This window comes from Anastrepha ludens, chromosome 6 (assembly GCF_028408465.1).
Source record: "Anastrepha ludens isolate Willacy chromosome 6, idAnaLude1.1, whole genome shotgun sequence".
NCBI classification, from domain to species: domain Eukaryota; kingdom Metazoa; phylum Arthropoda; class Insecta; order Diptera; family Tephritidae; genus Anastrepha; species Anastrepha ludens.
Window position 1 is genome coordinate 125,734,220 of NC_071502.1, and position 24,745 is coordinate 125,758,964.

Below are 24,745 nucleotides of genomic sequence, written 5' to 3' on the forward strand. Positions count from 1 at the left end.
ACCGCCTTGTATACTAAAAGTTTGTTGGAAATATTGAGCTTAGAATTTCTGCCTATTAGCCAATGCAATTGTCGAAATGTTTCCTATATTTGTTTTATTTTCTTTTTGATATGATCTTTCCAAGTTAATTTTGAGTCCAGATGGATTCCAAGATATTTTGCAGATGTTTCAATTTGTATATTTTTATTGTTGAGCTTAATCGGCATAGCAGCAATCTCTGTTCTTGTCGTAAATATTGTTGTTGTTGTTGAGGTGGTTGAGCATTTCTGAGCTGAATATGCTCCTAATTAGTGACCAGCACCGTTTTACTACCACTATCTCGTGTGATGATGATGTTTTTTTTTTTTCCAAGTCAGATCCATTTAGTGAGGCCCAAGTATAGCAGCAAATCCTTTATCTCGATGTCTGAGATCTCCTTAATTTGCTGTAGGAAAGGCTTACCGAAGGATCGGAGTCGTGCCCTGGCTAGTCCCGGACATTCACATAAATAGTGGAAAAGACTTTCCTTCGCCCCTTCTGCTTGACAGCTTCTACAGATAGGATTGAAGGGTAGGTTGAGTCTAGCTGCATGATCCCCTACTTTCCAATGTCCTGTAAGAGTTGCAGTGATGCGTGAAATGTTTGGCCGAGAACATCCTAGCAGGTCATTCGTCCTTTGGATTTTGTATGACGGCCATGTGTTTTTTGTTATAATACATGTAGGTATTTGCTTCCATCTTCTTTCGGCTAAAGCATGATAGTGTGAAGCAATGGATGCTTTTAGTGTGTTCAGTGTTGTGGAGACTGCCACCGCCTCTGCTATGTCTAGTGTCGAGCCCTTTCTTGCTAGCTCATCCGCTATCTTATTGCCCCGTATGTTCCTATGACCGGGAGCAGTACAATGGCTGAGCAGTTTCAGCTCCTCTCTACACTGTAGGACCAGTTTGGATGAAATGTAGTTGGAGTCTAAGGCCTTAATAGCTGCTTGACTGTCTGAGAAGATAGCTATTCTTGCACCAACTTCCTTGTAGAGTTCTAGGGATTTGCATGCTTCTCTGATCGCTAAAAGTTCTGCCTCGAACACGGTGGCATAATCAGGAAGACGAATTGATTGAGATAGGTTGAGTGGCTCCGAATGGAAGCCAGCTCCCACACCACAATTCATCTTAGAACCATCGGTATAAATTTCGATGCCGTATCTTCCAATCACCTCTCCTTTGCTCCACTCGGCTCTCGAGTGCTGCAGATTCACCTGTATGGCTCTAGGCATCGGGTTTATTGTTGTCTTCAGCTAGGTCCAGCTTTTCTAGCCTTTCTAGCTGTATGTTGTTGTCGACCTCATCTGGGTCTTCCTCATTTTCATTGCTGTCTGCTTTGAAAATTTTCAGTTTGGCCTTTCTCAGACCAAACCGCATTTTGTTGTCGTGTTGTTTTAATATTGGCAGGCACATCGTTGATCTGCAGAACGAATGACATGCTGCTCGTTTGCGGTTTTTCTGCCTTCACGATTGCCCAGTCGTCCATCGGCACCGCAGGGTTGTGTGACTTCAGATATTTCAGCACTTCTGCACCGCTCAAGTCCATCACCGGTAGCCAAATGCGAGCGCGAGGAGGGCAAGGGATGTCCTTGGCCGGAATAAGCTTGAGTTTTAAGCCTTCCAGTGTGCTGTTGATCTCAGCAACACACTTTTCTAGGACAACCCTTGACCAGTCGTCGTCGCACTTGATAACTCTACAGCCGCGAAGTACTCCTGCAGAATCGAAGGAAGGGAGAGTTCCGCCCTGTGCTCCAACCACATGCTTGTCTAGCACGAGCTTGGACATTTTGGCCTCCACTTGCCCCCACTTCTGCAGGACCACTTTGCCACTGTTTGTGGTTTCGTCGATTAGTGCATAGAGGAGGTTATCCTTAACCACCTCACTGAACGGTCGTTGCTTCGTTTCTTCGATGCTGCTGGACACCTTAGGTCTCTTCGGTGCCTGGTCGATCACGTCCTGTGACCTGTTTCTCTTCTTCGCATCGCCTTTTTTCTTGTCGTCCTCTTTGGGTTTTTTGGATAAGAAGTCTTCGTACTCCTTAACCACCTGCTGGTATTTTAATTTGTCAGCCGCGTCGCGCTCGTCAGTCGCTCCAGCGAGTTCATTTTTGGCAATCTTGCTTAGAATGAACCTCGCCTTCGTGTAGCGAGACTTCATGAGGGCACCCTCGGATTTGTGTTTTCGTGCGGCCTGACTCTCTCTCTCTGAGTGCCGTCTGCTGCCTTTTGCGATGTTTGTGGTAGAACCTTTTGTTGTTGTTGTTGCTTTCTTGGTAAGGGTGTGCTATGGCTGGTACTTCCCTTACTCTTTGCTGACCGTTTCTTGGCTGGAGGCCAGCAGGGTATCCTCCTCGGAGGATGGTATTGTGTCGCAGCGCGGCACGAATTTTTGGTTTTTTTCATTTTGTTGTAAATTCATATCATCTGTTTCTTACGGTTGCTTCGCCTGACTGCGTCAAGCTCCACAACCCACGAGTAATAAGGGGAAGTAATGGGGTCTCCCGCGGCAGCGCCCCTTACCGCGGTAAGACCACAGTTACTCTCGAAGGCGGCCATGTATTCGAGAGGGAAACTCCGTTCGCGATGCACATGTTTTAATTCCCTGCACCATTCAGTCCTCGGCACGATTCCAAGCACACCTTGACTTGGGAATGGTGTCGTAAATATTACTTGTACAGATTTGTCCTCGTTTACTTTTAAACTCCATTTGTTATACCACTTCTGTACATTGTTGGTGTACATCTGTAATTTTGTTGTTGCGGTTGAGAGGTTTTTGTCAGATGACAATAAAATTGTGTCGTCTGCGAATGGTATGTCAGAGGTAAATAAGACATATAGCAGTGGCCCTAGAACGCTGCCTTGAGGAACTCCTGCTGTTATTGGATGTATATGTGAGTATTTGTCATTGTATTTAATGTAGAAGCATCGGTCAGTAAGGTAGCTCTTGATAATTAAATAATAGTCCAGTGGTAATATTGTCCTAATTTTATGCAAGAGGTATTTGTGCCAAACTTTGTCAAAAGCAATATCGTTTATTTTCCATGTCTGAAATTATTTTTTGTGTAACTCGATGTATTTGTTGGATAGTTGAGTGTATTTTTCGAAAACCGAATTGATGATTTGGAATGATGTTTTTCGTGTCAATTATTGGGGTAATTCTGTCATGTAAAAGTTTTTCTGCAATTTTAGATATAGTCGGAAGTAGGCTTATAGGTCGATATGAAGTTAAAGCTGTTGGGTTTTTTACCCGGTTTTGGTAGCGCAATGATTTTTGCGACTTTCCATACTTTTGGGAAGTATTGTAAGCAAAACATTGCATTAAATACGTTTCTAAGAAATAGGTAAGCCTCAATTGGTAGCTCCGTAAGTGCTTTGCCTGTCAGCATATCATATCCGGATGCTCTTTTATATTTGATTCGAGTTTTGATGCATAATATCACTTCTTGTGTGCTGGTTTTTCTTATTTTTGAGATGGTATCAATATTAAAATTACTAATCGTGTCAATTTGTTTATGTTCATCGTTCGATAGGACATTTTCGAAGTAATTTCCCAATGTCGCTGCTTTTTCATCATTTGTAAAAGCCCATGTGTTGTCATCTTTTCTTAGTGGGGGTTGATGCTTGATCTGGTTTTTAAGTTTTTTTGTACATTTCCACAAGGAATAATTTGTGTCATGTGTAGGAGTTAAATTTTTTAGATATTTTTCAATTTCCTTATTTTTTATGTCACATAAACAAGCCTTCAAATTTTTTGTAGCTAAGCTTAACCTCTGTTTGTCTGCAGGAGATCTGGTTGTTTGCCATTTTTTTCTCAATTTTCTTTTTTCCTTGATTTGCTTCTTAATAGAAATGTCATTTGAAGTGTTTTGTGAAGCCCAGTCAGTATGCTTTGCGTTTAAGTCTCCTCCAGCAATGAATCTGTTGTATAATGTCTTAAAGTAATCATCATATTGATCCGTCTTTATCAAGTGACGTGGTGGACAGTAGATAGAAGATATTGATATGGGTCCATTGATGCAAACAATTTGTATAGACGTTGCTTGGATGTGAGCTGATACATAGCGCAGTCGTTCAGTATGCTTTATGTTTGTTTTGATGATAATGGCTGTTCCTCCATGAGCTTTTCCGTCGGGATGATTAATTGCATATAATTTATATCCGGGAAATGTTAAATAACTTTTGTCTATGAAATGTGTTTCTGCAATTAACGCAATATCAATTTTCCTGTCAATTAAAAACCGCTTCAGCTCTAAATATTGCCGAGTTAGTCCATTTGTATTCCAGATAAGAATTTTTGTTTTATTACTTTCGTCCATTCGAATATTTATTAACATTGTAATTATGTTCATCATATTAGTCATTTGGGTGATTAAAGTTTTTGTTTCTTGTTTGTTTTCTTTGAGTTCATCAATATCTTTGTTGTTTTGAGGTTTGATAGTTAGTTCTGGTTCTATTACCTGTGGATTTGATGAGGCTATTGCATCAGCATAACTTATACCTGGTATTACTGTTTATTTTGTGATGTTAGTGTTTTGGTTTGTTATGACTTCCTTTTTGCGTAAAGGTGGGAATCGTTGAATTTTGATGGCTTTATATATTTCGCAGCCTTTGTAATTGGCGGTATGATTCCCTCCACATAGTGCACATTTCACTTGAATGGTTGGATTGTTGCATTCGTCTACGTTGTAAATATCTTTGTTATTAGTGTTTGTTTCCAGTTCAATAAAAAATAGTGGTAATGGTTTTTTTATTGTTCCTTGTGTTATATTAAATATATTTGTGACTTTATGACCTTTTTCTCTTAATTCACTTTTTCTTTCTTCTTGGTCCACAGAAGGATGCATGTTGCGTAATACTACTTTAAACCCCCTCTCATTTTTTTGTTTGAAAGTATGCAGTTTTGTTCCTTTTTGCTTTAGCATTTGATGTCTTTGAAGTTACGTTCCTAAGTCATTTGTTTGTACTCGTACTTCATTATTTCTTAGGATTTTTAGGACAAAATTGCTATTTGCTATTGCTCTTAAAGCATTTTTTAGTGTCTTGATGCATTCCACACCTTGCACATATATTGGTGGTGGTTTATTATTAATATTTTTATTTTTTTCGCTATTTAAATTTTGAGCATTATGAACGGAGTTTTGCCCACTGTTCGCTTGTGTATTTGATTCGTTGTTTTCATTTTCGTCATCAATAGCAAAAGATGCAAATTTGTTTGTGGACTTTGTATCGCCGCTTAGCCAGTAGTTTGGTAATTTGCTTTGGCTCAAGTTCGTTGTTATTTTTTGTTTTTTGTTGGTGGTTGACAAAGTTGAGGACTTTTAGGAGAGTTTCGTGATCTCTTTATGGGGGGCTGCTCATTTAAAGCGTGAGGTTGTACATAAGAAGGTGGGGAGATGGCAAGCAATGGTTTGTTTGATACGGTTGTTGTTGCAGTACTAGTGTACAGAATTGATGTCGTTGTTGATGATGAGTTGGTTGTGGTTGTTGTTGGTATTCCGTTTGTGCTCACGCACGCTGTTAAACTGCCATTAAACGGCTGAGCTTGAAGGTTGACACTCCTTACGCTTTGCGGTAATCCTGCAGAGTTAATAGAGAGGGCTGTCGCTATTTCGTTTGCTTTCTTTTGCATTGAGTTCCCGCGCGTAATTGCCGGAGTACTCACAGTTTAAAAAGTTATTGTATGTAGTATAGCTGAGAATTTAAACTCGAAATTCATGAAATCAAGCTTTTCCCACCTGAAACTATGAACCAAATCAAATACAGAGTTGAGAACTTCACTTATTCAATTTTTCCTAAAGCGCTCGTAAGATACTTTTGTTTTGCTATTTGCTGCATTCTTCGGCCTAATAAAGTTAACTGAAATTAATTCAATGTTACAATAGAATTTAAATTTAGATGCCTAGGTTAGCCGCGTGTACAGTTTTTAGTATGTAGCTTAGAAACGGAGAGAGATATTCGCACCCTCAAGAGTTCAGTGTAGCCCCTGGGGATAGACTTCAACTTAAACGATTTGATACTTACGCGATAAATGCTAGGCAAAAACCTACCGAATTAAACAAAAAAAACCCCATTTCATTCTCGAGATCGGCTGATCATTGTTATATTTGGAGTCGTGCCACACACCACCAGTTCACAAAATCTTTAATATGAAAATGGAAAATTTGCACATTGTTCCAACAACAACACTCACTCATATGCATAAATTACATATTAAAACTCTGCCTAAGTCTTCAATTAAAACTCATGTTATTCCTTTTTAAATAATGCCGAACCTGGCTTTCGGTACGCGGAATACAACACTACTCTATATTTTAAGCTTTCACTTTATATACTCAAATCTAAGGGAGTTAGCGGAGCGAGCGGGTATGAAGGAGTAGGCTACAGAGATTTAGGCATTACGAAATTAGATTAATGCATCTATTGCGAATGCATCTGAGTAAACATTAGTTGGCAAATATTACGCTGCAACTCATCAGAGTATAATACCTTTTGATTTTGTTTATAGACATTTAATTTGACCTTTAGTTTTACTTAATGGATTATGACAAATGCTTGAGTGTGCTCGAGCTGTGAATATTGCGGCAGTGTTGCTTTTTGTGACAGACCATCACGTTTTACGGGAAAAATTCGGCAACACTGGCAACGTCACGCGTTCGTTGAACAAAATGTTGCCAATCTGTTGCTCATCACTAGCAAACCGTACGCAACATAAAAATTTTCACTGCGCAATTGAGATGGAGGAGGAAAAGTAAGTTAATTTTGCAAAAAATGTTATTTTTATGTTCTAATATTGTTTATTATTTCTTTTTAGCTTAACACTAAGCGTTACTGAAACCAAGTTGTTGGTCAGGCGTCGATTGGATCTGGAAGATGAGTTTGTAAGTGGGAGGCAAAATAAATCTGTTCTTTGGGGCAAAGTTCTGGATAAAATGAAAACTGATGCTCCAGATCTCAGCCCTACAAGAGATCAATTACAGAGGAAATTTTTAAATATGGTCGCAACCTACAAAAGAATTAAAAAGAGAAACAAGTGTACAGGACGAGATGCCACAACTTGGGAATTTTTTAATGAATTCGACGAAGTTTGTGGCAGTAGACATTCCATTTCTCCTCCATCTCAAAATCTGCAGAGTTCCCTGGACATTCCGTGGAAGTTCATGAAGGTCCAGGCAACAATCATCAATCCGACATTGATTCTGATGGGAATCTGCTCATAGTTCTCTAAATAATGAAAAAGAGAACGATATAAAAAAAAGGATTTTATTTTCCTCACTTTGTTTGGAACAATGGTTAAACAATAAGCCTTTTATCATATGTCTTCTCCTCCTGGGGTGGCTTTCTGTAATTCGGTATCGAGCAAAAACGATAGTCGAAGTATCGTTTTTGCTTTCTCTAACAAAAAATGTCGTAGCGTTACATCGAACGTTCGATAGATACAGCTCGACACCACTTTTGCTCTCGTTTTCATTTTCTCAGCTGTTTATTTCTTCAAAATGTAAGTTAAAAATTAAACTTTTTTTTTTTAATTTCAAGTTTTATATAGTTGTTTGCATAGGTCTCAACAAACAAACGCTGCTCAACTAAAGATAATGGTGGAATATATGGAAAAACACGATTCATTAGCTAAAAATATCTTACAGAGTGCAGCTAATGGCCGTTCGAAAAAGAAAGAGATATGGGATGACCTAACGGAATTGTTAAACAGTAACGGACCTCCCATGAAGCCAACAAAGGCATGGCAGAAAGTTTGGATTAACACTTACCATTACTTTTAAACATTTTCATTTGTGGTAATAAATTCTTGTAATACCCCTAGGTATGGACTGACTACAATTACAATGCAAAACGCAACCTTACCCAGCGCATGAAAAGCATGACGAAAACGGGTGGTGGTCCATATGATGCGGTTTCATTGAACCATATGGAGGAACGGATAGTTGCCGCAGCCAAAATAAGCGAGCATATATCGGGAGTACCAGGCACAACTTCATATGGTTGCCATACAGACGGACCCAGCTGTTCTACTGCGGCTCCTCAGGCAGACGATACTTTCGTTTGCGAATATTTGAGCCAAATCTCGAGCGCCGATAATTCTTCTAGTGACGACTAAGGCAAAACATCAAGTAAGTCTGAGCCTCCAAAAATTAATATACGCGAGGAAGGGGAAACGACGAGGTACAACCTGCTAAAACGAAAAGATATTCAGACCCCAAAATCAAAATAATTGAAAAAGGGATTGAAAAGCAAGAAAAATTTCAAAGTGAAGTGTTGAGGCTTTTCGAAGAGAGCAATGAAATCGCAAAGAGGAAATTGCAACTAAAGGAGACACAAATTGCAACTGAAGCGCAATATAAAAAAATTAAGATTCAAGTCTTAGAGCTAGACTTGGAAAAACTGAAATATGAAATCGCATTGCTAAAACGAAAAATGAATTAATAATGAGTTACTTTATGTATGTGATAACTTTAAGCTTAGTTTTTTACCTTTTATAAAAAGAAAGACTTATTCCTGAGAAATTAAGTACAATTTTTTGTTATACTTAAGAAATTTTATTTAATTTACCAGCAATAAAATGAAATCTTTACATTGCTGATTGGGAAGGATGGTCTTTTATTCTATTTCTTATCCTCTCTGATAATCGATTGTTTATGTCCAATAGTGTACATTCTAACAGTCCTTCTTGTCTTTGAGTTAGAGTTTCGTTGCTGAATTGATATGGAATATTTCTATTGATGCATACATTGTGAAGAGCGGCGCACACGTTTGCAATTTTTGCAACCAATGTTGGGTTGTACCTTGGCTTTCTATCGTCCGATAATATTCTCCAGCAGCCTAAAGTGAACAATGCAATTAATGTTAGTATATTTATCTTTGATTCAATAAATACAGGAACCTTTGTATACGCCAATGCTTCTTTCGACAATGCTTCTAGCCTTACTTTGAATGTCGTTGAAAATACATTTGCCTACGTCGGTCTCATTTTCGCGTAATCGATACGGGATCATAAGCCACCAATATACATATTTATTCCCGTCACTTAATTTTTTCCTATTTAATTATTCACCTAATAGCCACGAACTTGTATCTCCATTATTATAGCGCCGCTTCATTACCTTCCTCTCATTTGAGGCTTTCCAAACAATGGAATCGTGCGCAGCCCCTCCGTATTGTGGGCATATAGCTTTTATTCTTAATTTATGGTCACATATTTGCAATAAAAAATGTAGGGTACGATAACTCCAAAAAAAAGGATTAAGTGTTAGTGTATATATTTATAATCATCGCGTTTATACTATGCTTTCCTTTCCTGTTGAAGTATATATGCTCGTTCTCAATAGGCCTCAACAACATTAAATGAGTACTTACTTTTAATTTTTATTGCTTTCATGCACTTTTTGACAACTATAAACCACTTTTCAAACACTTCCGAAAATTTGAAAACGATAGTACAAATATCGAAATACGGGAACCAAAATGGAATCGTCGCGCCTTCGATATCGAATTAAAGTGTCGAGCAAACGAGTGTTGACTATCGAATTACAAAAAGTCACCCCTGTTTTTGTCCATGTTTATTAAAAAATTATCACGACTCCTTCCCACCATCTCATCTGATATCAAATAAGTTAAAATTTCCATTTTTTAAGCAACACTTTCGACGAAAAATAATTCTAATTGGAATTTAACATGTTTGATTCAGCCCATGCCTGCCAAGGGAAAATAAAAATGTATTTCTATAAACATCACAAAAAAAAAACCATTATTAACCTTAATCCATTTTGCTGCCGTTCTAACTAGTGGTCCCAAGCAATTCAGTTCCGTTGTAAATTCCTTCCATTTTTTTGCTGCTTGAACTTTGGTGCAGATCCCTTTTGCGAATTGTGGATTCTCTTCCATTAATGCAACTAGCCTTTCTAATTGCTGTTTGGTACTCACGATTTTCGACCTGCATAAAATTAACAACATTAGTATATATTTATTATTTGGTTACTCTAAAACCATAAATAATCGCAAACAACTTACATTTTAACAATTTTTCCCACAATACGCTACACAATCGAAAGCAAAATTGCATTCGACTCTAAATTCGGTATACAACGAAAATTTCGACAGCATTGCACCGCTCATTATACCAAATTGACATTCGATTTTCGATCTTCGACAAACAACGAATATCGAAGATAGAATCTCACTCATAATAGGGGCCTATATTTTATTTTCGTCTTCTTTAGGTGGCACTTGCATTTATTTATCTCATGTGCCCCGCTGATGACTTCGCTCGCGGCAAATGTAACGCATATCCACTAAAAATAAAACTCCAGCATTCAGTGTTTATTTCATTCATATTTATTCATATACATATATTTCTTTGTTGATTATTTTACATTTATATCATTCATGTGTGTATTAATGTATGTATGTATCTGACTTAATTGTAATACATTTTCTGCTCGTAGTTTCATTTTTTAAAGTACATTTAAAATTATATATTTATGTTTTTAAGTAGATTTAAAACGCCACGATATCTACCTTCTAGTTCCATAGGAAACGAAAGCATTAAAAAAACGCAACTTAAATAAAAAAAAAGAGGAAGATATTTGGAGGGAGAAAGATCAAATTAGAACTGATTAGCCACCATTTCCTTGTGGTAAAGACTTTAATGCAATACAAAATAATAATTAACTTAAACAGAAATTATAAAGCTAGATGCATATTTCTATATATTATTACAAGTTTTTTTATTTGATAATAAATAGGTAGGTACAGTTTACAGTTAGGATCACACTAGTCAAATTATAAACTAACTTTCAATATAACTTCCATTATTTAAAAATTTAATTACAACTTAAATGTACGACTAAAAATAATTAAAAATGATACGTTAGAAGAAAAAAAAATCATCTCTCAATTAGAGCAATTCGGATTGCCACTTAAACAAGAGTTTCAACTAAGCTTTTGAAACCTAATTCAGTTTCTTTTATTCCAAGCTATTAGAAAAAAATTGTTGTTGTAAAAATCGCAGGATGCAGAAGCATGAAAATGAGTATCGTTAAATTATTAAGTGTTTTATGTGTTGATTAAACGAAAAAATGGCACAAAAACGAGCTTGTTAAGCCAGAACTGTACAAAAAAGGGATCTAAGAGATAAGATTTATTTTGTTAATTTTCATTTACTTTGTTACTTTATTTTATCTTTTTACTTTGCTTACAAAACTAACGGACGTTTGTTTTTCAAATTTGTGTTTGAGTTACACGCAACAGGTTTGGATTTTGTTTTAGTATTTTGATGTCGAATAAATAAAACGGAAAGTCTAATTTTTGTCGTCTAAAAATAAGAATAAAAGTTAAATATCAATACAAACTCAATTTAGTATTTATGCAACTATATTCATTTTAGTTTTTCATGTTATTACACGCACATTATTAGTGATCAAATTCGGCTTTCGCAATTGTCATCGTTGAAAATTTCCTGCAAGCGCTGGCGTTCGTTTGGTATTGTGCATGAGAGTTGACATAGTCGTCCATGCAAATAAGCACTGATTTAGATTTTTAGTAGTTAACCAAATAGCTTAGGAATCAAATATTTGTAGTTAATATTAAATTTTCTCTTATTCGTCTTTTCGAACATTTTCACAAAAGCTTTTATAACGCTAAATTACTTATAAAATGAAATTAGTTTATTTATTTTTCAGCAACCACATACATACATATACTACATATGTAAGTAATTAATTCATAAGTAATTGGTGTGTGTAAAGCAGTTCTTTGCTTGGCTGTCGCTGCTGTAGAAAATTAATACAACGTGAACACTAACTACCGAACAATTTTCATTCAATGTTACATCTAGTAATCTACGCTTTGTTATGTGCACACAGTTCAATTTCATTCATTTTCATAATCGTTATTATTTTTGGATTTGCCATTTTTCGTTGGAGAATGCAAACAAATGTTTTTGCGCTGGAAAATCCTTCTCACTGAAGAAAGAAGTTTGAATTCTCAGCCGTTTGCCCATCAGCTCATTGGGGATTTTATTGCAAAACGCATTTGTCCTTGTCACCACTGATGTCCACCTGCTCCAACTCACGCGCAATCTCATGATCATCCTCGATACTAAAAATATTGGAGAATAAAATTCATTACAGAATTGCTCGTGCGTTTCATTGCTTCAAAAGGAAGTGCATAACCTTAGCATAAAACATATGTAAGTGCATATACAACATTCTGTTATTTGTCTACATACGCAATTTCCTGACTATGTAAATGTTGCACCAACTGATCACGCTTGTCCACAATGGACACCAGCTCTTCCAGCAGCAGTCGCTCCTTTTCACGTTGTGCTTCCGTTTTGCGCCAATCTTCAACAGACTGTGCAGCGCGCAACTCCTGATTTAAAAGCGTGTATTTGCGCTCCAAATCGCTCTCTTGCTCACTGAAATGCGAAAGAAGTCAAAGTAGCAAATAGGTATGGAATACAGCTGCTAAAAGTTAGGCAGAATCAGAATTTTTATTTTGATCTTCCCCCAACACTTACAGTATGTTGAGCTGCATTTGTCGCCGCAGTAGGGCGTTCTTCTTGTTGACGAGCGTAAACCATTGCGACAACAATTGTTCTTCCGTTTCGTCGGTTTCTATGGCAGTGAAAAGAAATTGTATATGATATTAAATCCATTTATAATAGCAAATAAATATTTAAATGGTGAGGATGTTCATCAACATTTCTACAAAAATACAACGAAATTATGTAAATTTATAAAAGTAATACTCAACTAACTGAATATGAGTAAAAATTACCAAATAAAAGTACAAATTGGGTTCAGTAAAATATATTCACATTCTGTTAAATTTAATTTTAGCAATTGTTGTATTAAAAGAACTGAATCGAAGAGGTGAATTTAGTATGTGGTGAGAGAGATTTACCAATAAAATTGATGTGTTAGGATTTTTTGTATTTGTGCTGCGCGCGACTGGTGTGCAATATTTCAAATCTAATTTGCTTAGCTAATTGTTAAGATTTTTTATTGTATTTATTGTTTCTCCTTTTGTTTACACACAAGTTGCGCGTATTATGATGCTTTTCATGTCAGACGAACATGATAATACAATAATATTTCTACTTTTACAAGTTATAAACTGGTTTTTAATATGGATTGCGATTAGAATGTTAGAGTAACAGCGGCGTTTTAGCATTAGAACTCAGCGATGAATGCGAAAATGTATGATACAAAAGGAATTGCGGGTTTCTGTGCCAGCGCAATAGCGACCAAAGTAAGTAAAGCTGTTTTTTTACAGCATACGAATTGCGACAAACGCGCGATTCTAAGCGTTCAAGCTAAGCGTTTTAAGCAATGAACTATGAGCGGTGATCGGTGAGATTCCAAGGGGCGAAACGGCAACACATTATCCGCTGCGTCAAGCCGCAGCGGCGCTTGCGTTGTGCCAGACTATTTGCTGTAAGCGAGAAAGCATTGCGCGCATGCGTTTGCGTGCGGTTCTTGTTTCATGTTTTTGTTGTTGTTGTTTTGTTTTTTGCCGTAATTTTGTTGCTAGTAATTAGATGGTAGTTATACGAAGTTTAAGTAATTTTAACTACAGGCGTTAGGATTGGCTTAATGCAAAACAAATGTTTACCCCCACCGCCACCATCGCGACAATGGAACTGGCAACGACTTCGCGATCTTCTTCGGCTTCCGGGCGGTTCCTCGGTTCGGCATCGAATTCGCCGCATCGCATCGTCAACTTCGCCCTCAACCTTACATGGCATTTGCACGTGCACCTTTGGCAGATTATCACAGGAGGAATGGTTTGAGGAAGCTGTGGTTGTTGTGTTTGTATTGGAGGAGGAGAATATAAAATTGAACGGAGCAAAAGCGTTTGTGAAATTTCGGCTACTTATAAACCTATTGTGCTGTTGTTGATGCGCATGATTTCTATGATTCTCATTCGTATCGACAATACACGATTGCGAGCGTGGACGGTTGTGCGGCGGCGGGAGCTGTTGCTGTTGACTGGCGTTTTCTGCCGCATGCGCCGGTTGGCGATGATGTTGGCGTCGTCGCCGACGCCGGCGGCGAACTACACCCTTGTCAATAGCAGCATCCGTCATCAACGCCGTTTGCACATCGTCAGCCGCCTCCTCGTCGCTGGACAACGATGAAGGCGTCACGGAGCCCGATGATGTGCACGGCGAGGTATCTTCGCCCGAAGGCGACAATGAAAACTGACCATCGCTATCCATGTCGAGCAATTTAATACGTATACTATCACCACCACCAATACTATTGCGTATCAATTTAAGAAAAGGGTTACGCTGTGAACGATTATTACTTGGATTGCCGCCCATGACGGCACGCAGTTTCTTCTCCAGACTGCTCGCCTTCTGATCGATGGCCTCCTGTTCACGTTCGAGCGCCTCCAATTCCGATTCGATGTAGGAGAGTTTGTCGCCCTATAAAGGAGGATATAATGTTTAAACTATAGGAGATTTTAAGAACAAATTCTACCATTTACCTTCTTATCATTCTTTGGTGATATGCGCTCCATGACAGCATTGAATGACTGCAGCGGACTATTGCCGCCACTTTTACTTGTGCCATTACTGAAGCGTTCGCTTAATCTATGACTAGGACTCATCATTTTATTATTACTTTTTGTTGTTGTCGATATCGCATCTACATCACGCGGCGGTTTGATCTTCTTCGAAGGCGACATTGGCACCTTTGTCGGTGAATTGCTGCCTACAGTCGGTACACCATAGTCCTCAATACCATTGTGGATGGGCGAAATGGTACGTTCCGGTGAGAAATTCATGCGCTTCAGTTTTGTGGGTGTTGTCGGACTATCCAAGTTGGTCCCACCGCTACCACCACTAACTGATTTTGTACGAGTCTCAAGAATAATGCGTCGCGCTTGCTCACGCAAACGCTGCTGGCGTTCTTCCTGAAAGAGGAAGATGAAGATTTTTAGATTAGTAAAATTGACAATTGGTAGCAAACGGTTAAAATTCAAATATAAAACAAGGCAATCAAAAACGGCAACAGCAATCGCAATCAAGCTGATTGAAACAATCGGCGATGTCGTGACGCTGCTCTTCATGTTTACTTACGTCGTTCTCGTTGCGCTCAACGCCATTGGAAATTTTCAGTTTTTCAAACATCAGCTTAGCTTTTTCGCTCATTTCCTTGTGACGGGACAAAATGCGCTGTGGTGTTTTAATTTTTAATTTTTTTTTTTTAATTTAAATTTTTTTTTTGTTGATTCGATGAATGGGCAGGTAGATGAATATTGAACCGAAAACGATAAGCCGAAAACGAAAGCCAAAATCAAAGCATAAAAATCAAAAATTTGCTCAAACAAAGCGAAATTGATTTAAAGTAAATATAAGAACTTAACTACAAATAACTCGAACTAAAACGAAGCATTGAAAAAGAACAAATTACAATATACAAAATTTCTGCGAAAATGAATAAACTAATAATTCTCAGCTGAAAACTGTAGAAAATGTAATTAATTATAATTAAGGATGTTAAAATTAATATTAAAAACTCAGCTCAGCAATAAACTTTATGACAAATCGTTATGTGCGCAATACTCACATTCGCCGCATTTGGATCCAGCACTGTGGGGGAACTGGGCGCCACCTGTTGCTTCTCCGATTGCACCAAATTCGATTTGTTATTCGACTCATCTGTTGAAGCACCAACACCAGTTTCGCCACTGCCATCGCCGCTATTTGTGTTCTCCTTATCGTCGATATGCGGCGACTGGTTACCCATGTGACCATGATGTGTTGCATTTATCGAGTTCTTGTCCTTCGTAGGCGAAAGCACTTTACCCAAAATATTCTTCGACCCAGAGAGTATTAAATTCTTCACATCCTTTTTCACTGTAGGCGAAGGCTGTGCGGGCGTTGCATTGTTTTTCGCCTCAATACCGAAGATTTCGTCATCTAGCGAATTTTGGTGTACCAACTGCGCCTTCAAATGGCTTAAATTGAGTAGATTCTGCGAAAGGTTGTCCGACTTGTAATTGCCAATCACATAACTCGACTCGTCGGATGTGGGCCCTGGGTACGCGACAGAAGTCAAACGAGAAATTCATTTAATTAAAAAAATATACAGACAAGTATGAAAATAGTTTTATTGGCTTGCTTTGATATTTTGAAAAGTGTAAATTGAAATATTACGCTTCGTTTCGCTTACCAATTTGCTCAATTTGCAATTGCTTGCCTGTGAAATGCGCACGCAACTGATGGAGATACGTCATGACAGCCAATTTGTCGGGCACTGCCAGTAAACTCATGTCACGCGGCTCAATGACGCGCGGTATGCCCAGCGATTCGGCGGCATCGAAGGCTGTGCGACAATTGCCCACCACATCGTGCGCGGAGAGTTTTGACATGTCACTGAAAGGAAAGCAGGAAGTGCAAAGCAAAATTAAAACGAATAACAGACCAAAAGACCGTCGAATTATTTAATTGGAATTCGTTTACTCACATCAGATCGGGTTCAAAGTGATGAATGATCGCACAAAACGCCATGCCGTTGCGCCAGCTGGTCGTTAGATTGGTCACCTTCACATTAGGGTAGTCTTTCGCCACATCTTTACACCACTCCAGCAAGTCCTGACCTGGTGTATTCTCTTTCAACACAATCTTTTCCACCGGCTTAGCAGTACCGTTCACCTGTAGACTATTGTTGCTGTTAATGCTACTCAAATTGTTGTTGTTTGTGTTGTTGAAGCTCTTGGACGTGTTATTGCTATTATTAGTATTGCTGTTGTTGTCATGTTCATAACTCTTCTTCAAATTAAGCGGCTGTAATTCGGCGCGTTTCGTATCGTTCCGCACCGGTTTAGGTGGCGCTACGCTGCTAGCGTTCGTCGATTTGCTCTTCAACTCCTCGCTCTCAGCAGCCTTATTTGGAGCAGTTGCTGTTGCTGCAACAAGAGGCGGCATGGACAGCAAAGAGCTGAGTGTTATAGATTTGTTGTTGCTGATTTTTGTTGGTTTTTGGTCAGGTTTGGTTTCTCCTGCTTTTTCTCCATCACCACAGCTAGCAACAACAGCAGCGTTGGCCACCACTTTGCCGATTTCGCCATTTTGCTGTGCTGACTCCCCGCTTTTGCTAGCTCTGCTGCTTTTGGTGTCTTGAAAGTTGATTGCTCGACGTGCCCCAGTTTCATTAACTTGGTTCGACTTGCGTTCAGTCGTCTTGGTAGTGGCAGCGGCGATTGGAGTGGATGTAAGAATTTTGGTCTTCACTGACGTCGGGACACTGGCACTGACACTGGCTTCTTCCAATTTGGCAGGAGTCGGCCCAGGAACTTGATAATTCAACTTTTTGTCAGCGTTAGCACTTTCCTTCTCGGACTGCTGCTCTTGCTGCATTTCAGCTTGTACGGCGCTGGCGCTGGGCGTTTTGAGCAGCTCTTCACTCGCGTCGAAGCCAAATTGTTTCTCTGATTCGAATTCAAAATTCAAACGATTATGTTCGGCCAATGGAGTTGGATCTTCGGACAAGGAAGGAACTACGCATACACATATATACGAGCATATACAAACGGTTATCACATTAGGTGGTGAATATTTTGCATGTATTTAGGTGTGTGGGGATGGGGTATGTTGAAGCAAGTGTCAGTTTTGTTATTGGTATGACAGCAACAATGCATAAAACAGAAAATAAAACATCAAAAACAAATAGAGAACACAAACATTTACAGTAAGAGAGTTGAATTGATTATTGAACAGTTAGAAAAAGCGATAAATATATTAAACGATTTGTTGTGAGAGCATTTAATTTAACAGACGGTTGCAATAAGTTTGAGAGATAAGAGAGAAAGAGAAACGGGTGAGAAAAAATGTAGACACAATTAATTTCGAAGACATACAAATTACTGTTTTTAGGGAAATTTTCAGCTCTTTCAGTGGTTGTTTATTTATACAATTGCTTGTGTATTTTACATTTTTCCAATAACAGCAAGCATTAATTAATTAGCATTAAATAAAAAAAGCAATTAATTTTGATAATGATGAGGAATTTTTGTTTTTGATTGAAAACTGAAAATTACCTGTTGAAAATGGCTACGGTCTAAATTTACCCTCTGTAAAAAAACATCTCTTCAAGTTTTTTTTTTTTAAGTCTCAGTCTCCAAATGTTTAAAATCATTGTCTTTAGAAAGTTAAGATTTTGTATCGCAATTTGCAACAGAAAAGAAACTTGGATGTCAGAGCTCACAAAGCTACAAAACTAAATTGTTTTAAGAATCTAATATATCTGCCTCTCCTCCATGGGAATTAGGGAAACAATTAAGCAAATATCTACTTTTACCAAATTGTCAATTCTATACATTTTTTTATTCTATAAATTAAAAAAATTCTTATAAATGCAGCTGTAACTACGTGTTATCTAATTCTGAATGGACCGAATTTAAAACAACTCCTTAATATATGCTAAGCTTATATTGCTTTTGCTGAGTTGTTCGTTAGCACACACGTACATATGCATGTATGCACCATTCCATCCTACTCTCGTTGAGAGCATTTTCCAGTACTACGGAAGGGACTACTAATACTTGTATACAAAGTGTCCAAAACTACAATACCTAAACTAAATACTAAATATTAACTATGATAGTTACAGGACAAACATATTGTAAAACCAAAACCGACAAAAGAATTATAAGTACTAGAGAACTATGAAAATTCGGTACGCACCACTCAATGGCGTTGGCAGGTCCATACAACCGTTTAAGCTTGTCGTCATCTGCTCCAACTGTTGTGTGAAATCAAATAAATGATCCGAAATATCACCCGAACTCTCCAAATCGGGTATATCCTCTAAGTCGTCCAGAGGAGCAACATCGCAGTTATTGTTGACAGACATCAAAGAAACGACGCTTTGCATATCTTCATCGCTGCGATTGAAAAATGAGAGAAGATTAACATACAAAATTCTATAGCTTTATAAAGGGTGGTTAAGTTTCAACGGCCGGTGTTGATTTTGAATAAAATACAATTTTTTTAGGAAATTATTGTCATTTCTCCTTATTATGATAATATTGGTATGGCTCAATTACGTATGGAACAAAATATCGGCCAAATGGCCGCCTCGGCCTCGGCGGCATACCTCCATCCGATGTTCCAAATTTTCGATGACGCATAATTAAGGTTCTATGCCGTTTGTGTGCAGAATTATCTCATCCTTTAGCTCTTAAATTGTTGCTGGCTTATCGACGTATACCTTTTCTTTCAAATAACCCCAAAGAAAGAAGTCCAACGGTGCCGTTGACGTTTAGGTGTGGTTCACATTCAACATCGGCCCTTGAAATTTAACCACCCTTTATTACGGGCTTTTGAGTTTAGTGTGTTTCCAAATAAATCTTATTTTCGCATTTGCAGCATCCACAGATGTTACTGGCACACACACACTCCCATACATATGGTTGGCATACTCACGTTGCTTTGCCCTCGCGCAGGAACACACAGCTGATTGTCAATTCTAATTCGGCAGCAGTAATCTTCCGCGAGGTTGGCTTTAGGCTGAGCGTGAAGCTTTGCTGCGTCGACTCTATACTAGCGTATTTTCGCATATTTATGCTCGCCGAGGCTAGAACTCGCTTCTTGCCCAGCGGTGTAATCTATAAAAAAGCAATTTAGCGAGTATTAGTGAAAATATAAAAAAAATACACGTATATATAATAAATATAAAGATTTTTTTTCGAGGTCTTTGAAGGAGAACTAAATGGGATGAGAAGCAAATGGGTAGTTTGTTGTTCGTGCTTTGGCACGTGCCCGAGTTTTAATTCACAATAACACTAAAAATATGCGTGCAACGTTATCATATCACAAATTCATAGCAATTCACATGTTGTCAATATTGACTGCTCAAAGAGCTGACACAGTGTAGCGCTACACAGTGTCGCGCGCTACAATAAATTATGGTGAAAAAGTATTTGAAGTATAAAAACTCAATTGCGATATAATTTAACATACATATCTATAAATCTAATGGAAGCTTGAAAGCAAAAACCCAATCTTGGTAAGCAAGAATTTTTGCAAATTCTGTATCAGGTTTTCAGTTTTAGACAGAGTTTTAAACCTAATTTAATTCGTAAAAGAGTTGAAAATCAGTTCGAAAACTGGCACTGGATTAAAAATTAGCAATGGAACCTAACTAAGGCGAATGCAGTAGCTGAATGTATTGGCGATTGACAACCTTGACAAGTGCACGGTTCGAATCTCCATGCATAAAATATCCAATGATAGAAAAAGTTGTTCCTAATATTTTTAAATTTAAAGAAAGAAAGAAAACAAACACACACCCCTACAAATATGCAACGTCTAAGTCCCTTCAACAATAGGACATTTTCATACTAGAATTTGTATTGCTTCTAATATTTACTTATATATATCTGTATATTCAATTATTATGCATACAATCGCTAGCAGTGGCGATTCAGTTAAAACAAATTTGCAAATTTTTATTGTTAACTAATTTCTAATTATATACAGAATTTTAAATTTAATTCTAAAATATTCACACACATTCCTTTCATTTACATACAACTTTCTTTTCTACCAATTTTCTCCGAAACTAAGGCAATGTCTGGTTCGCGTCAAGACACCAAGGAATGCCACAGTGCCGTGACGACGCCACATAGTCGTTGACCGCCACCTTAGCTGCGAGCTGCGTTACAACGCCTTTAGGCTACGCAATAAAAGTGCCGCGTTTCATTATTTAAATTAATTTTATTGAAATGTAAACATGGGTGTGTATGTGACTTTTAAACGTGGCAGATGAAAAGTTCGCCATGAATTTTGGATGAATTTGAAATATGTGGAATATTCAAAACAATAAGAGTTTATAAATTAGTTTAGCGACTTGACCGATTATTCTGACTGTTGGTGAGCAAATATTACGAAAATACTCGATATAGTGAAAAAAAATTGTTTGTATAATACTGGCAATATACTCGTACAAGAATTATCTGAATATTGTGCATAGATTATGGGCACAATAGCACTTAAGATCCAGGTGCATAGCTCTCTTCCATATATATCAATGCGTCGGTTGCGTGAAAACCTTTATTAGCAAAAAAGTCAAAATTTGCGGCGAGGTAACTCTTGCTCTTTGCACCATGAGAATGCTCTATCTCGCACTACTTTGTTTGATAAACAAACATCGGCTTTCACCTGAATTAGCTGCGCGTGACTACCGGCTATTCAGTAAACAAAAAGACCTTTACCTATTCGAATTCACACTTTCATGTCGAAAGGGATATTACTTTATAGTTGAAGAACGTAATATGCATATATAAAAACATCTTTCAATTTGATCACAGCAGCATGGATAGTTATTTTAACTTCCCGCATTTATACTTACTTTGCTTTCCTTGTAATAAATATTAGTCGAGATTGTTTCAGATTCAGCAACAACACGTGCTGACTATGAATTTACCACATTTCAACACGGCTGTAAACTATCGATCGCATGTCCTAGTTCAAGACCAATTTTAATGAGGAATCGCCATACACAGCACAACAAATTTATGAACTTTTCCGCAAAATTTAGTAAACGGCAAGCGTTTGCAAAGTAAAACTACAAGTACTCGTATATCGGTATGAGTACGGTACGAGAGGTACGTTCATACATATGTACATACATACAAACAAGTGTATACGTATGGATGTAGAACTATAAGTAACAATCAATGAAAATCAACCTTGAAATATTAGAAATGCCACACAAGCGCCAGCAGAGCGGTGAAAGCTAACGTCGTCGTGTTGATATCCTTACAAAAAAACATAAAAAAAGCACAATCAACTACTGAGTGGCAATGAGGACTAGCCTCATGTTACAAAAGAAACAACAAAACAAAAAAAAACAAGTAAATGAACAAACTGCTCTTTCAGTCATTGAAAAGGTCAATAGGAGCGGAAAGCCTTAAACAGAAAGCGTCCAACAACAAACAATAATACAAACAACAAACAACCCAATTGGGTGACGCCTTTGCTATGTATTTTGACGAAAACAGCTATTTCAATTACAGGTGGCATTTAGTTATAATGCAGGTGCAGGGACTAGGCCAACATGCGATCGAAATGTCCTTGATGTGAGTCCACGTTGAAAGGCGTAATTGAAGCATTTTAAGTGCAGTAAACATAATGACTACTCGTATCAAGTCATTAGGCCGCATTTGAAGAGAGCGTCAAATCAAACGAACAATCAAAAAAATGAAAAAGGGGGGAAACAGTGAAAAGTATTGTGGCCCTCACGAAAGCTGAACTTTATTGAATGTAAATAATTAATTATTCATTCACTTCCATTCAGTTTTATTAATTGTCATTGATCGTTGTTCTCGCGCAAGTCAAGTGTATCAAAGAAATTAGCATTTGTTTTGACTTGAATGGCAAATGAGAATAAATCGGATTTTTGATGAAATTGCATTTTCAAATTTCACGTATGTATGTATGTATGTATGCAGGTAGAAATTCTTGCAACTCTAAAAACATTTATAGGAAAGATTAACTCAGTATTGCTTTCAGCGGCCTACTCCTATTGTGTTTACCAAACTTTAAGTAATTTAATATTTAATAAGGATGAAATATCCTTGATTGAAACATATGTACATATATACATACACTGGTGGTTGTGGTGTTGGAGACAACATAAAAATATTGATTAGATGAACCACGCTATTAATTTAAATTCAAGGAATTCGGTTATTTTGCATAACTTTTTTTGCAAATAGCCGTCATTGTCCTAATACATAGTTCGAGCCTCTGAAGAGTTGGCTTTTACTAAACCGCTTAAGTGCCGCAGAGACACACATACACACACGAATCACCTTCGGTCAGCAAGGAGTGTTGTGTCATAAATTATTGTTTCCATTAAGCTCTTAGTAAATTGAGTGCAGATAACAAAGCAGCAGCAACAAATGACCTGCCTCGGTGGAACAGTAATATCCTCGTAATACAAAACAATCTCCTTGACATATATAAAGTTGTTTGCGGTGCAAATTTTTACGCAGGGAATATTATATAATATTTAAATACTACAATAAGCAACTATCTGTAATATAAGTAAATATACGACAAGGACTTTCTCACATACTTGTAGGGCAAAAAATAGTACATAGTGGCTGTACTTAGACCTGCCATAAGTTCTGTTACAAGTTAAGTCCGTTATGCATATGAAATAATCCCGTTCGTTAAACTTAGTCCCGGTGAAATACAGTTGTTTGGTGACTGAACATCAATACTTTGTGTTCTCTGCCCGTCTTTGGAATACCTTACTTCAAAAAATTAAACGTATAAAAGAGAGTTCGCGCTTCAAACATAAATTGCTCGTTACCTTGCCGAATATTGCTGAATGTACTCAAATGATTTCTCATTATTTCAATCTATTCCAATTAAACACTACTCCTACTACTGTATCTATCTTACTTTACTTTCCTTTTTTAATACCTTCTCCAACTGCAACTTCTCTACCACTAACTACAATTTTAATTTTGATTTTATTGTTAATCCTTTTGTCTACGATTTAATTTTGTAAACTATTCTTAATGTCAATCATTGTAAAAATAATGGTTGTATGTTTGACTTTAATAATAAAAAAAAATTTTAATTTTCATTCGGAAAGGTCACCATTTACAAGCCTTCAAACAATTAGGCCATTCAGTTATTGCAGCGCGCTCGGTTTCCGTGGGTATTGAGATTTGAGACTCTCCAAATTTCTGTGAGGTCTTTGTCAGGCCATGTTCTCCAATTCTGACCACATACTGTAGTCCAATTGATTCAGATCTTGACTTCCAGACGGCCAATCTTCTGCGGCTACGAACCCAGGAATATTGTTTTTTAGTGATAACGATCCCAAGCATCGAAGCCGAAGCTGTGAGCAGTGGAAACAGCAAAATGGGATTAAAATGTGGGATTGGCTTTCACAGTCGCCCGATGCCAACCCAATTGAAAATGTTTAGGCAGTAGTTAAGTAAAAACTCAAAGGTAAACAAATATGAACGGTCAAACAGTTTTCAAGACAAATCCGGCTGATACCACCATAACTTGCGTAGAAAATAACACAAAATATGACTCGAAGTTGTGAAGCCATTATAGCTAATAATGGTGGCTATACATTTTATTGAAAATATTGCGTATAATAAATATTATAAGTCCATAAAGGTTGTTAGAATCAAATTGGACAAAATGGCGGTCACGTTTTCATTAGATAGACTGTTATCAATAAAACGGTCCGCGGATGACATATGGCAAAAATAATTTTTTTTTTTTTTCTTGGACTGTTATAAGCTTACATGGCAAATTTCAGCGTGATATGTCACATAGTTTGTTTTCTGTGCTACTGTAAACAAGTCAAGCTCGAGTGTGTTCTTCGAATTCTCTTTTATGACTTCAATTGTCTCAAAATGTTTTCCACGGAGCGGCAACTTGAGCTTGGGAAACAGGAAAAAGTCACATGGAGCCATATCAGGCGAATACGGTGCTTGCGGAATGATATTAACATTATTTTTGTTCAAATAATCGCGAACAAGACGTGATGTGTGAGCTGGTGCATTATCGTGATACAAGAACGATGACTTGTTGTCCCACAATTCCTTCCTTTTAAGACGAATGTTCTCGCACAAACGCTTTAAAACGTCTAAATAATATTCAGCGTTAACCGATTTTGCGATTTGTGCGATTTTCAAGCACAATTTCCTTTACTTTTCCGATGTTT

At 37.6% G+C, this 24,745-nt stretch overlaps 2 protein-coding genes across 16 annotated transcripts in view; both read right to left on the reverse strand.

Annotated features, from left to right (window-relative positions):
• Positions 1 to 1,338: 1,338 nt before the first annotated feature.
• Positions 1,339 to 2,175, reverse strand: LOC128867300 (uncharacterized). Its single transcript, XM_054108409.1, has one exon. The coding sequence runs from the start codon at positions 2,173 to 2,175 to the stop codon at positions 1,339 to 1,341; it is 837 nt and encodes a 278-aa protein (XP_053964384.1).
• Positions 2,176 to 10,338: 8,163 nt separating this feature from the next.
• The window catches only part of LOC128868022 (EH domain-binding protein 1), a 91,374-nt gene continuing 76,967 nt past the window's right edge, over positions 10,339 to 24,745 (reverse strand). For 11 of the 15 annotated variants that reach the window (XM_054109734.1, XM_054109735.1, XM_054109731.1 and 8 more), the window contains 11 exons: positions 19,468 to 19,649; positions 18,727 to 18,926; positions 16,508 to 17,540; positions 16,214 to 16,416; positions 15,608 to 16,077; positions 15,118 to 15,213; positions 14,523 to 14,951; positions 13,644 to 14,460; positions 12,547 to 12,643; positions 12,256 to 12,444; positions 10,339 to 12,125 (listed from right to left, as the gene is read on the reverse strand). In XM_054109734.1, the coding sequence (XP_053965709.1) occupies positions 12,044 to 12,125; positions 12,256 to 12,444; positions 12,547 to 12,643; positions 13,644 to 14,460; positions 14,523 to 14,951; positions 15,118 to 15,213; positions 15,608 to 16,077; positions 16,214 to 16,416; positions 16,508 to 17,540; positions 18,727 to 18,926; positions 19,468 to 19,649 (3,798 nt within the window). In that variant the 3' untranslated portion in view covers positions 10,339 to 12,043. The remainder of the gene's footprint in view (positions 12,126 to 12,255; positions 12,445 to 12,546; positions 12,644 to 13,643; positions 14,461 to 14,522; positions 14,952 to 15,117; positions 15,214 to 15,607; positions 16,078 to 16,213; positions 16,417 to 16,507; positions 17,541 to 18,726; positions 18,927 to 19,467; positions 19,650 to 24,745) is intronic. The other 4 variants (XR_008455048.1, XM_054109737.1, XM_054109736.1 and 1 more) reach the window with 4 other exon arrangements.

What these genes read in the sequence shown, in the direction of transcription:
- LOC128867300 (XM_054108409.1), bottom strand. Translation starts at nt 2,175, where the DNA reads ATGAAGTCTCGCTACACGAAGGCGAGGTTCATTCTAAGCAAGATTGCC.